Below are 13,996 nucleotides of genomic sequence, written 5' to 3'. Positions count from 1 at the left end.
CTCTTTCTTTGGGTTTAGGTTTCTTCTTTATAATAATAATTGCTACACTAAAATCATTTATGGAGCACTACCATGTGTTTATAAATATATTTTATAGACAGATAGATAGATAGATCAATGGGTTAATAGTAAGGATAAGTAATATGACGCCAGTCAAGAGTTACCTTGCAGAAATGCTGTGGTCAGAAGCTATCCATACAGCAGACAGGAGCTAAGAGCTAGACCAGAGATAGCATCTGCTGCCCTAGTTAGTGAACAGAATGCAGCTTTCCAATTTAATTCTGGAAGAGAAGTTTTCAGATCACAAGAACATAAAGAGACAGATGCCTTGCAGAGTATGTTGGGGGAAGTGAGCAGAAAACATGGGATCATATTTAAAAGAGGCCAGAGAAGAAAGAGAGCAGAGGGAAAACGAAAGTAAAGATTTGGTGCTTCAGATGCCTGAAGAAATAAGACAAGGCTGCCCAAGGGTTAAATCACCATCAATGAGCTGCCTGAGGCTGCCTGGAGAACGAGCTTCGCTTTTTTGTCAAACGGATTTAAAATGGCTAGGAACTGAACCTTGATAAGTCAGGGTTGTAGTTTTTTTTGCCAAGAATATACTCCAACTGATGCCTAGCCTCTAGTTGAGAGGGAGAAAGCTCCCATTGGTAACTGTAAAAGAATTCATTTTTAGTAGGGCCCAAATTTACCGGCCCACCTCATGCCCAGATTTGTAAATGGAGAAACTGAGGTTTACCTTCCTTGAGGTTCTCAGAAAGCTACATTCCAAGTCAGCCCTTTCCAGGACTCTGCATTTGTGCTTCCCTCTCTCTGTGTCTGATATTTAGATGAAGTTGAAAAGGGGAAGAGAGGAATATTTCTGAGTCAGCCGCCAGAAGAGCCACGTGACACCAGGAACAGGATGCCTCTGTTCTTCATGTCCCTGTTTCTACAAAACTGCAGTGGGAAGCCTGGTCCCTTGGGAGTCTTCCCTGAAAGCCCCTGCACGGAACCAGAGTCCAGTCGGCAACCACACACTCTTGATTTCTGCCACGTGCCTGCCCGTGGGCCTCAGGCTCCCAAGGCTTACTCAAATGTCTTTCCTTCCAGATTTCAAGACCGGCCTTTAGAAAAATTAGTTAAGCACTATCTGGTAGTTAGGATTTAAATTAAATTAAGGATCTTAACATGGGGTTCATGGATGGGTTTCAGCGGGGTCCGGGAACTTCCCCCTGATTCTCAAAAGGATCCAAAACCTTTTGTGAAGAACCACCGGGCTAGCTCAACCAGGACCGAAAAGAAAAAGGCAAAAATTATGAAACGATTGTCAATTAACTACTTCCCAACCACCCACTGATTGATTCCCTTTTCTTCTCAAGTTCCTGTCCTTGTTGTTTGCCCGTACGTTCAGACGCATGTATGTTGTCTTACCTTTCACTTTTTTTAACAGCATCTGCACAAGCTTTCATTGGGATTTGTGTTTGAGAATGGCCTCTGAATACACACATAGTAGAGGTCTACTGATTCTTACTCCAGTGAAACAGACAGCAATAGGATGTGACTGTGATTACTAAAGTTCATTCACTAACTCCAAGGCTCTTCAATTTGGCTCTAAAACTGGACTAGTTAACAGGGTAGGTGTCTTCTGTGGTTAAATAATTCCATTAACACAGTAACAATAAAAGTATAGTTCATTGAATAACATCCCATCAGCAAACCATGCGACAGGAAGCCTAGAAATCACAAGCAATGGGATGACGGTGAATGTTAAATTTACTGTAATTCCATGAGGCCAGGAAGCAAATGACTTATGTTCCAAGAGACAGCTAGCTCTGTGACAATTTTTTTCAGATATTGGAGGATCCAAGTGATTTTTAAGCACGTGCTTTTTCAAAGCATGGATGCAATGGGGCTGCATGCCTCGCAAAGCGCTGCCACTGAAACTGCCTTAGGGCCAGAGGGCCATTCCAGAGAACGTCTCCCAGGAAAAACATGCGTAATGCAAGGCCATATCAAGTGTGCTGACACCGGTTTAGAATGTGGTGGACAAAATGAATGGAAGGGAAAGAGGAGATGAGGCAGTCAGTTTTGTGTGTAAATTTTCTCACCTGGAATTACAGAGATAGTTTTCAAAGCTCGGAGAACCCTGAATGTTCTCAGCGCTGAGACATTGCCCAGGTCCACAAACTCTGTCACATATCTGTAGTAAGGGAGGTCACACACAAACACAAATGACAAACACAGACACGAACACAAACACCGAAGGAAAAAAAACAAAACCACAACAAAACAAAAAGTACAATACGTCACGTCAGGGCCCTAACCCAACACCTAACACCAACCCCGGGCCATCTTACCTGGGATTACCGAAATAGTTTTCAAAGCCCTCAGTACCCTGAAAGTGCGTAGAGCTGAAACATTGCCTAGGTTTACAAACTCTGTTATATACCTGCAGAATCAAACCAAAGTTAACTTGTAATGGTACCACTGGGCGAGGGTTTGACAATGGGGGGAAGAAAGGGTCTTATACACAAGCTATGATTTCATTCTTTTTGTTGTTGAAAAAGAAAATTTCAAAATACAAACACTTAAAGAACACATTTCTTTTTTCAATTGGACAAAGAGAATTCAAAAGAATATTTGAAAGAACTGATCCAACCAGGAGGTTCTGAGGGCTTACTCTCTTAATCAGCATCGTGCTGTGTAGACCCCAATCAGAAGGACTACTCTCGGTCCATTCGTTATTTTCAGTAAAAAGAAAGGCCAGGAGTTATCAAAGGCTTATGTCTCCAAGCTTTGTGAACAATTTCTTAGGAAAAAGGAGGCAAATTTCTGCAGCAGAAGCCCATAAAAACAAATTTACATTAAATAACTCCCTAGTTGACAACGGCAAAAGTGCCTACATGTCTGTAGATATGACTTATCCAGGAGTCGTACGCATATTTTTGCAGTGACGTACAAAGGCAGGGCTCAGGATCATGGGATCGAAGCAAATAGTGTGTTAAGTGCCCACTTTATCACCAGCTCTGTGCCCAGCAAGGACACTTCAATTTTAAATGAATACCAGTGCGTATTCGTAATGTTGGAAAGCTAGAAATTGCCTTGATATAACAGAAAGTCAAAGTCTCCGTTTCAAATATTCAATGCATATCGTTCATTCATTCACATTTTACAGTTGAAACACATCTTTCTGATGCTCAGACCCATATATATACAAACGTACTCGATCTCTTACACACCTGCACACACACACACACACAATCTAGACAACACCCCTACTCCCCACCGTACCACAAAGTGCTTCCCCACCCGAAAGTACAAATGATGAAGTCTGCTCTAAGTCTTCTATCATCAGTTACATTTCCCAAAGAGACACAGGGATGCATACATGCAGCTAGCATACTGCTGTGGAGGTACGCTGCTCTCTCGCGATAGTGTCAAGTCCTGGTCAGTACTTCCTCAGGAAGTAACCAGTCTGAATACTTTGGCTCATGTTTCCACTCTCAAATGTGCTCTCAAGTCTGCAACATCTGGACCAGCCTCATGAAATTACATGTGCTATAACTAACATACCCAGGAAACTGATTTTCAGCTTAAGGTTAACACCTAAAACATGTCAAGTCTTCACCAAGGCCCCATGGTAATAAGAATGCAAACCTTGGTCAGTGTTGTAAGGGCAGAGAACATACGAGAGCACGTCGATGGGAAAATCACTTGCTACCTTCACGAAGCCTTGGCTTACCTTCTCCCACATAAACATGCTGTCATTGCCCTCACAAGCGAGAATCACAGGCGTAGGCCCGTTTGGCCTTCTACGGTTATCCACTAATGCCTCTTCTAACTGGCCACAAACACACTTACGAACGCAACCAGGCATACAACCACACATGCGTAATCACACCAAGAACATCAATAAAGTAAGCAGACAACTTACGCCATCATGATGACACTGAAATCTAACCAGTTCCACGGATCCCGTAAAAAGGTAAAGCCATCTATGCAGAAACCTCTTGCAATGATTTTCACTAGTGATTCAAATGTATAAATCCCTGTGAATGTGTACCTGTCAAAGAAATGGAGAGCTTGAGGTAATTTCTGAACAGACAGAAACTTTCAGTGAATCTTTTAAGATAACAGTGCCTGAAGTGTGGCTTCGACTACTAGACAAAACAGAACGGGCACAGCCAATGCGGGAGAAAGGAAGGCAGGAAGAGAAAGGGATGCTTTGAAGAAAACTTACCGAAACACAAAACCAAGAACTTTGGAATGCTGTACTGGGTGCCATCTAGTAGGTGGTCATTTTGAACCAGGTGAGGAGGCCCCAGAGCTATTTCTAACTTTAGACAAGTTAAAAAAAAAAAAAAAAAGAGGAAATCTCATGTTGGAGAAGAAGGCAGTGCCATGAGGGACTAACTGAGGGTACAAGATGGCGCTGGGGCAGCAAGTCAAAGGCACTGGCCAGCACAGGAGAGGGTGGAGGTGAAAGGCAGTAACTTCCAGAGCGCACTTTCTCTTTCTAGAGTTGACTTCTAAGGATATTTCCTAAATTCCACATGGATCCTCACCCCTCTCTGTGAAGTAAAGAGTGGGAAAAAACCAATTTTTTTCCTTGATGGATAAACTGTGCAAAGCAAGATTCGGTGTGTAAGAATCTTTAAAACAAGCAAGCAGACAAATAAATAAATGAGCTACTTACTCCACATTCTTCGACCATTCAGGAGGATTACTAAAAGTCATGAATACACAGTTGGTCAAAATAGTGCACATAATGATCATGCTAAATACTGTAGAAAAGAGTCAAGGGAGAATACACGAAATCTGGCCTGTTCTCTTCCTCAGAAAGCAAACACATTTCACATTGGGTATCATGAGAATTAAGTCAGTAACCTGAAAGGAGACAAAGCACAGAGGACAAGGAAACAGCGAGGCGATAGTGAAAGCCACCATGAACACAGAATGCTGCCGTATGTACCCACACCTGACCAGAGAGCTGTGGGTGGACACAGCAGGACAGCCACTCTCTTTCTTTCAAAAGGGCTGACACTGCTCTGCTTCTTTTGGGTAAAACATCCCCCCCACTCTTGCCACATTGGCCTCAGCTATGGAAAAAGCTTCTAAATACCTGTACACGTAGTAACCAGAAATCTACCAGTCTACCAGATGCCGACGTCATCAGGTGAGAAAGTACATTACGTCTGATCTATATTATTCAATACTCATTTATTGTTAATTACCTTATCTTGCATAACTCGTTATTTGAAAATCTACATGCAATTAATGGTTCACTTTTGTTTTTTTTTTAATTGCAGTACAGTTGGCACATAATGTTACATTAGTTTCAGGTGTAGAACGTAACGGTTCACTTTTCCCCCTAGTTTTCCAAAGGGCTGAATTGTCCTTAGAGGGGAAGGTAACAGCCGCTACGTGTGGCATTTGAACAATTCGGGAAGCCAGTCATGGCCTGTTGGGTAAGGATCTCAAGGACATAAGCACCACCATACTCCTAAGAATTAGATGATGGGGTAGATTCGTCTGATCATTCTGAAAGTGCCCGGGAATGTTTACGGACAGCAAACCATTTTGCCGCCTTTTCAGTTCCACCCAAGATTTTTCTCAGCCTTTCTGTTCTTGTCTACTGAGAAACAAATTAACTCCTTTAGGTCAGCATGTGAATTACTCAAACTCAAACTGTCACTTTCATAAGCACAGAAGCCATATCTCATTTGTTGCTAACTCTCTCTTGCTAATGGCATTCACCATCTTCACTCTACTAATGAAATTTTTAAAAGAAAAAATACTTCTTACAGCTGGATTTTTCTTCACCTCAGCTCGATTTTTCTTCCAGGAATAAGAACACATTCCGATTAGAAGAGAAAAAGACACAGTCTTCTGAACAAAAGGGGAAGAAGTCCACTGTGAATTATTTATTCCAGAACAATGTTCCTTGTAAACTACAGATTTCAGAATTGGGCTGCTAAATTCTTAGAGTTAATAAACTGTGGCAAGAGCTGAGCAAACCAATTTATAAGTCGCTACTGCCACTTTCTTCATCCTACTCAGAGAATACAATACCCTTTGGGGCACCGGACTAAAGACTGACAAACTAAACACCAACCATACAATTTAAAGTCACTGTGAAAAGTTGCTAAACTCATCACATGATTTTTCATCTGTCATACACGCCCCTATATTAATAAGATATAAAATTCAGGCCACAGGAATAAATTGGCATTTTCAGTTGAAGGGGAGTAAAAATACCACAGAAGACTCATATCAGGCTTGCAATCCAGATCTAAACCTCTGTACTGAGGAGACCATTTAATCCGAGAAACTATCTCAGGCACTTTCCATGCTCATTGCTCAAGAAATCAGAAATATTCAAGGCAGATCTCTAAAAGCATTCATTCAACTCTGTACTCAAGAAGTGGCCTTCCAAAAAATTCTAATACTGGACTCGTGTTTGTGTGTGTGTATGTGTTAAAAAACTGAATCGTTTGCTTCAGAATGAAATTACTGAGCTCTGGGCACTTTAAAAAGTAAGACTTCGGTTACGGGGTACCATCTTAATTTGTCTCTCTTCATGATACCAACAAAATTCCAGACTCCCATGATATTGTCCTAGGAAAAAAGAATTTGCTGAAGCTCAGCTCAGGAGCTGGCAGATGTTGACTCAAACTTCTGACTGGTGGGACAGTCAACGACACTACCGATAAAATACTTAATATGCGATTCAAATGTCAAAGTTCAGAAACATACACTATATACCAGTGACCATGCGAATGCTGCACTCACTCCGCATTTGTAGAAAAGGATATGAATGTATCAAAATTTTAATAGCTATTCTTCTTATCAGGTTAAAAGGACTTAAAATGTACAAGGCAGGCGTGGCACTAAATCTGAACAGAGTTTTCCCTCTGTTTAATACTACAAAGGTCTGTGGAGAAAGAAAAAGAGAAGTTATTAAAGCATGGGATCACCACACGCAACAACATTTTTCTAGGCAAGAAATAAATAAACTCGAATGTACTTGTAATTTCGACTTCCTAGTTTGGTTTCTAAGGCAAGAAACCTTAAGGCACCGTAGCTTTCTTTCCCTCCCCGCCCTCCCTTGCCCGGCCCCAGATTATATACATAATATACCGTGGGTACGATCTTAGCAGTTTTACACATTTCTATACATCTCTTTCTTTCTTTCAGAAAAAAGCCATTTGAACTATACCTAGGCTGTCCTCTGCCAGCTCTGGATAAGACACTGAAGTTCATTAACTTGGGATTTGTTCACCCAACAAATGTTTCCTATATCCCCACTATGTTCCAGGCAATGTTCTAGGTGCTTGGGAAACAGGCTACATGGTGCAGGGAGCTTATATTCTAATGGGGAAGACAGACAACAAATAAAAAAACATAATGAATAAGTAAATGATATACAACGTGGTAAGTGCGATGGAAAAAGGAGGAAGATGAGGGAAGGGGAGACACAGAGTGCAGGGGTCAGGGGATGGGTGAATGGAGAGGTGACCCGTTTTAAAGGAGGTGGTCAGGGTACGCTTACTGAGAAGAAAGAATTGAGCAAGGAATCGAAATAAGTGAGAAGAGCTGTTTATTCTGCCAGTATTTACTAACCAAGTCTACTCTACCGGCTTTTAGGGGCTTCCACGATCAATCGGCCTTGCCAAAATCATTCAACCATATTTCCCAACATGAATCTTCCTGTCTTGCCAAACCAGTACATATTATAGTAACTCGTAACTTTGGCCTTTGCTCACATTGCTCATACTACCCACAATGCCTTTTCTTGTCTCATGAACTCAATTCCATCAAAGTACTTTTGAGCATCTACTTTGTGCTAAACTCTGCGATACAAAATTGGATAAAACTGTACTTTTAGGGAAGACATATATGCGAACTAGTAATTACGATGCAGGGTAAATACAAAGTTCAATAACGAAAATATGTGTAATGAATGAGAGGCAACAGGAGGGAGAGTGTTTTCTCCCCTTGGGTAGAGAATGAAGGGGAGAAGAGTGAGCTGGAAGGTGTTCACAAAGGTAACTAGTATTTGGAAAGGGTTTCAAGGATACAAGGGAAGGGCTGGCAGGTAAAGGGTGAAGGCTGGCAGGGAAAGGGAATAGAATGGAATGTACAGAGGCCCAGTAGCACATAACTGTGGGTCGTTCTCAGGGAACTGACAGGTAATTCGGTGTTGATGGAGGAGAAACAGAGAAGGGGTGCCACGGACCATGAAGCTGGAGGTGCAGGGGCCTAGGAGACTGAGCTCCTAAGGAGACAAGGCCAGTAGCAAGCACACAGCACTAGCACCTCACTGTGCGGATAAAAGAGCAAATGGCCAAAGATTAGCCGTTCTTAGTAGGCTCTTAAAAAAAAAAAAGTCAAGCAATACATGCTTGTAATTATATATAAGGCACAGAAGACTTAAGTTCTATCTCATTACCCAAAGATAACCTTTGTTCCTTATATATCTTTTTTTGTGCATCTTTTCAGAACTCTTCTGTGTAAATACACGCACACAGATACAGCCTTAAAAAGACTCTCTTTCTCTCTCAGATGGGATTGTACTATAAATACTCTTCTGCACCTTGCATTAAAAAAATGAACCCCCACAAAGAAAAGCCCAGACCAGATGGCTTCACTGATGAATTCTACCAAATGTTTAAAGAATTAATACCAATCCTTTGCAAACTCTTCCAAAAAATAGAAGAGGACACACTTCCCAACTCATCTGTAAGGCCAGTTTTGCCCTAATATAAAATCAGACAAAGACATCACGAGAAGAAAAATCAAAACCATAATATCCCTTATGAATATAGACACAAAAGCCTCAACAAAATACCAGCAAACTGAATCCAGCATATATAAAGGATTATACACCATGATCAAGTGGGATTTATCCCAGAAATGCAAAGATGGTTTAACATGTGACAATCAATTGATGCAATGCAACATACTAATAAAATAAAGGCAATAACCACTAGACGATCTCAACAGATGCAGAAAAAGCATTCAACAAAGTCCAATACTCTTTTATAATAAAAACACCCAACCAACTAGAAATAGAAGGGAACTTCCTTAACCTGATAAAGAGCATCTATGAAAAATCCACATGCTAATATCACATTTAATGATAAGACTGAAAGCTTTCTCCCTAAAATTAGGAACAAGGATGTCCTTCTCACCACTTCTATTCAACACTGTACTGGTTGTTCTAGGCAAGGCAATTAAGCAAGTAAAACTTTTTTTTTTTTTAAAGATTATTTATTTATTTATTTGACAGAGAGACAGCCAGTGAGAGAGGGAACACAGCAGGGGAGTGGGAGAGGAAGAAGCAGGCTCCCAGCGGAGGAGCCAGATGTGGGACTCGATCCCGGAACGCCGGGATCACGCCCTGGGCTGAAGGCAGACGCATAACGACTGCGCTACCCAGGCGCCCCAAGTAAAACTATTTTTATTTGCAGATGAAATGATCCTATATATGGAAAACTCTAAGGAATACATACACACAAAACTATCAGAGCTCATAAACAAGTTCAGTACGGTTTCAAGATACAAGATCACTATACAAAAATCAGTTGTATTTCCATACACTAGCAATAAACAATCCAAAAATTAGGAAATTAAGAAAACAACTCCATTTACAAGAGCATCCAAAAGAACAAAATACCTAGGAATAAATGTAATAAAAGAAGTATAAGACTTGTACACTGAAAACTACAAAACATCATCAAAAGAAATTAAAGAAGACCTAAACCAGTGGAAAGCACTCGTGCTCAGAGATTAGAAGATGTAATGCTGTTAAGATGGCAATACTCCCCAAACTAATCTACAAATTCAATGCAATGTCAATCAAAATTTCAACTGCCTTTTTGGGCAGAAATTAACAAGTTGAAAAATTCATACTCAATTCATATAGAAATGCAAGGGAACCAAAAGAGCCAAAACAATTTTGAAAAATAAGAACAAATTTGAGGACTCATACTTTCCTGTTTCAAAGCTTACTACAAAGCTATAGTAATCAAGACTGTGGTACTAGCATAAAGATAGCCATATCTATCAATAGAACAGAATTGAGAATTCAGAAATAAACCCATACAACTATGCAAATTGATTTTTGACAAGGGTGCCAAGACAATTCAAAGGGGAAAGAGTAGCCTTCAAGAATCAGTGCTGCAACAATTGGACAACCACATGCAAAAGAATGAATCTGGACCTTTACCTCACACCTTATATAAAAATTAACTCAAAATGGATCAAAGATCTAAATGTAAGAGCTAAAATGATAAAACTCTTAGAAGAAAACATGAGTGTAAATTGTCACATCTTTCAATTAGGCAATGGTGTCATACTTGTGACATCTAAAGCACAAGCAACCAAATTAAAAAGAGAGAAATTAGACTTCATCAAAATTCAAAATTTTGTGCAATAAATGACACTACCAAGAAGGTTAAAAAAAAAAAAAAACCCACAGAATGGGAAAAAATATTTGCAAATTGTGAATCTAAGAAGGGCCTAGCAGCCGGACTAGAAAAGGACTCTTAGAACTCAACAGTAAAAAGTTAAAAAAAAAAAAAAATCCAATTTTAAAGTAGACATTTCTACAAGGCAGACAGACAAACTTCATGTGACACTAGGCACATGAAAAGATGTTCAACATCATTAGTCATTAAGGAAATGCAAATAAAACCACAATGAGACAGCACTTCACACCTACCAGGATGATTATAATGGGAAAAAAAAAAAAGAACATGGAAAAGAACAAGTGCTGGCAATGATGCGGAGAAATTGGAACACTCACATATTACTGGCAGACTGCAAAATGGTGCAGCCGCTTTGGAAAACAGTTTGGCAGTCTTCAAAAGTTAAACACAGAGTCACCATATGACCCAGCAATTCCACTCCCAGGTATGTGCCCAGGAGAACTGAAAACAGGTATTCACACAAAAACTCATACACAAAAAGCATTATTCAAAATGCTGCAAAAGTAGAAATGACCCTAAATGTCCATCAATGATGGATGAATAAACAAAATATGGTCTCTCTATATAATGGAATATTATTCAATCTTAAAAAGGAATGAGATTAATTTATATATTACAATATGGATGAACCCTGAAGACATCATGCTAAGTGAAATAAGACAGACACAAAGGGACAGGTCCACTTCTATGAGGAACCTGGAATAGGCAGATTCATAGAGATAGAAAGTAGAATGGAGTTTACCAGGCACTAGAGGAGGGGAAATGTAGAGACCGTTTAATGGGTATAAGTTTCCTTCTGGGAAGATGAAAAAGCTCTAGAAATGGATAGTGGTGAGGGCTGTATAACATGATGGATATATTTAGTATCACTGAATTATGCACTTAAAAATGGTTAAAATGGTAAATTTTACGTTACATATATTTTACCATAATAAAAATATATACATTATTATCCAAAGAGTGCCCAGTAAGGTGTTATTGACAAATTTTTAAAAATCAGCTTTATTCCAAGTCAAATAATAGAAATAAGAATAGTAATAGCCAAAAATGGTTCCTAACTCATTCTGAACTTCAGAATGATTTGAAGAACTTCTTGAAAACTAAAGACACCTGGGCCAAGAAAAAAAGAAAGAAAGAAAGAAATGAAAGATTATACATGCCACAACATGGGTGAACCTTGAAAATCTTAAAAAGAATTCAGACACAAAAGGCCGCATACTGTAGGACTCTATTTACATGAAATGTCCAGAAGAGGCAGATCTATGACAGAAAGTTGGTTAGTCGTTGCCTAGGGCTGAATGGAGAGGGGGTATGAGGAGTCACTGCTAAGGGCTCTCTCTGGGGTGATGAGAATGTTCTAGAATTAGATAGTGTTGACAACTGCACAACCTGTGAACAAAACACCAATGAACTGCATGCTTTAAAATGGTGAACTGTCTAGCTTGTGAATGATATTTCAGTAAAAAACAAACACCACAGCAACAAAACAAAAAAATGAATCATTTAAGCTGTATAAGACATATACAAAGGTCTAAAGAATGATACCACCAACATCCATGTACCCATCAGTTACTGAAGAGATAAGGCCTTACCGTGCTGCTCGTTCTTGCAAGCTCTCCAAAGCACATCCCCTCTTCCCACAGAGGAAGCATGATTTTGAAATTGGTCCTGAGGTCCCACTTTTTAATGAAATATTCCGAATTACTCTGAGCTCTCCCTTTTCTGAATTCCTATTTATACTTGGACTTTGTGCCTTTCATTCCACTCTAAGACTTTTTTTTTTTTTAACCCTCCCTCTACTCCATCCAGTTACCCCCGAAACTAAGTTTTACACTCTCAGAGGACAGGACTCAGTCTCACATTTCTTCCCATAGTTCCTATAACCCAAACCCAAGCCACGCACTCCCAATAAACAGCTGCCAACAGATTTCTTTTTTAAAGATCCTTTCCTCTCATCGTCTAGTCTTTCCTTTCCTAATCTGGCAGTCATGCCTTTCTCCCAGTAGAAAAGCGGTGCTGGCGTTGAGCCAGATATACATTCTGGAAATGCTCAGTTCACCCTCCCTAGTGTTCGAGACTGCACCGTGATAATGTTCTTCCTGTTACTAGAGGGCACTGGCTCTGGCGGGGCATGCTGTAGGACTGCAGGAAAGCCGATTCTTAATGCAAAAGGGAGCTGAATGCAAAAGGGTTAAGCTGAAACAGGTCAAAGGCCAGATCTTCCATATTTTGGCTACCCAAAGAAACAAAGACCCCGGGACTTTCCAGAAACCTCCTCTCCAAAGTACTTGTCTGCCTCTGGGTTTCTATAGCAACTCCCTCTATGAAAATGCCAAGCCTTTTAGATAACCTCCTCATTCAACCTCCTAATATTCCTGTGAAGTTTGGGTGAAGGAGGGGTTATTATCCTCTATGCACTTTACATAAGCTCAGGAGAGGGACACCACCTATCAAAGGTCACGCAGCAAAGAGCAGTATATTTTGCCAAGTTTAGAGCCTCTTTACAGCTTCTCCTGTGCCAAACTGAGAGGCTGTTCAGGGGCCGTGTGGCAGAGAATGAAACTGGTATGGGGGACGGATTCGTTGGTGAATGGGAAATTTGAGCCCCTGGGGCACACGACATAAAAGCCTAAGCAGCAATGAAAGAAGCACTGGCCCACGTCCCAGGATCTAAACACCACCAGGCCAGGCCTTTACAGAATCACCCACCTGCCTTCGAGGAAGACAGGGAACGGGACTTTTAAAAGTGGTGTGCTCCACACCCTTCGTCTGATCTCTGAGTTTGATCACGGTGGAAAGACGGGTCCGGAAGTACCACTGAGGGCACTTCCGACCGCGGAGTCAGCGTCTGCACATTAACGACGATCTGCGGCCTGGTTAGCGAACAAATGCTTACATGTCTGAGGTGAGGGACAAGGAGAAGAGGCAAAAGAAAAAGAAGACAGGAAGAAACGGAAACTGTGAGCCTTGGCTGAAGAAAAGCCAGGAGGCACAGAGGGTTCTGAATTAGTAAGTGAGGAGCTGGCAAGGAAAGTAGGGATCTCTGGTGAATTTAAAAACTATGGTTTTATAGGTATAAAGGCTTTATTAAGAACGTTTGATGTGGGGCGCCTGGGTGGCTCAAATGGTTAAGCAGCTGCCTTCGGCTCAGGTCATGATCCCAGGGTCCTGGGATCGAGTCCCACGTCGGGCTCCTTGCTCAGCAGGGAGTCCGCTTCTCCCTCTCCCTCTGCCGCTCCCCTGCTCGTGTTCTCTCTGCCAAAAAAGTAAATAAAAATCTGAAAAGAATAAAAAAGAATGTTTTATGTTTTATGTGTGAAGTAGAAATTTCATAGTTAATTTAGGTATTGAGTGCACATAGAGTAAAAATAGTTTATCAGCACTCCTTTCTAAATATTTACATCCTAGATCTTCATCAGGTAAAAAAGAAGGTATCTTTTTTCTCCTCAAAGAGAAATAAACACATGGTCCACACAAAACCGCCTGCAGTGAACATGAATCATCCATTCTTCCAGTAGCAG

General features: G+C 40.7%; 1 protein-coding gene across 9 annotated transcripts in view; it reads right to left on the bottom strand.

The window, feature by feature from the left end:
• Positions 1-13,996, bottom strand: part of SCN8A (sodium voltage-gated channel alpha subunit 8) — a 115,788-nt gene that overhangs the window by 85,662 nt on the left and 16,130 nt on the right. For 5 of the 9 annotated variants that reach the window (XM_040642471.1, XM_040642474.1, XM_040642472.1 and 2 more), the window contains exons 2-5: positions 6,798-6,916; positions 4,679-4,768; positions 3,917-4,045; positions 2,091-2,182 (exon numbers count right to left, since the gene is read on the bottom strand). In XM_040642471.1, coding sequence (XP_040498405.1) covers positions 2,091-2,182; positions 3,917-4,045; positions 4,679-4,768; positions 6,798-6,916 — 430 coding nt within the window. Of the gene's footprint in view, positions 1-2,090; positions 2,183-2,339; positions 2,432-3,916; positions 4,046-4,678; positions 4,769-6,797; positions 6,917-13,996 lie in introns of all 9 variants that reach the window. The other 4 variants (XM_040642476.1, XM_040642473.1, XM_040642477.1 and 1 more) reach the window with 1 other exon arrangement.

Source organism: Ursus maritimus, unplaced genomic scaffold, assembly GCF_017311325.1.
Source record: "Ursus maritimus isolate PB19 unplaced genomic scaffold, ASM1731132v1 scaffold_26, whole genome shotgun sequence".
Classification (NCBI taxonomy): Eukaryota; Metazoa; Chordata; class Mammalia; order Carnivora; family Ursidae; genus Ursus; species Ursus maritimus.
This window is presented reverse-complemented; position numbering and strand designations above follow the sequence as displayed.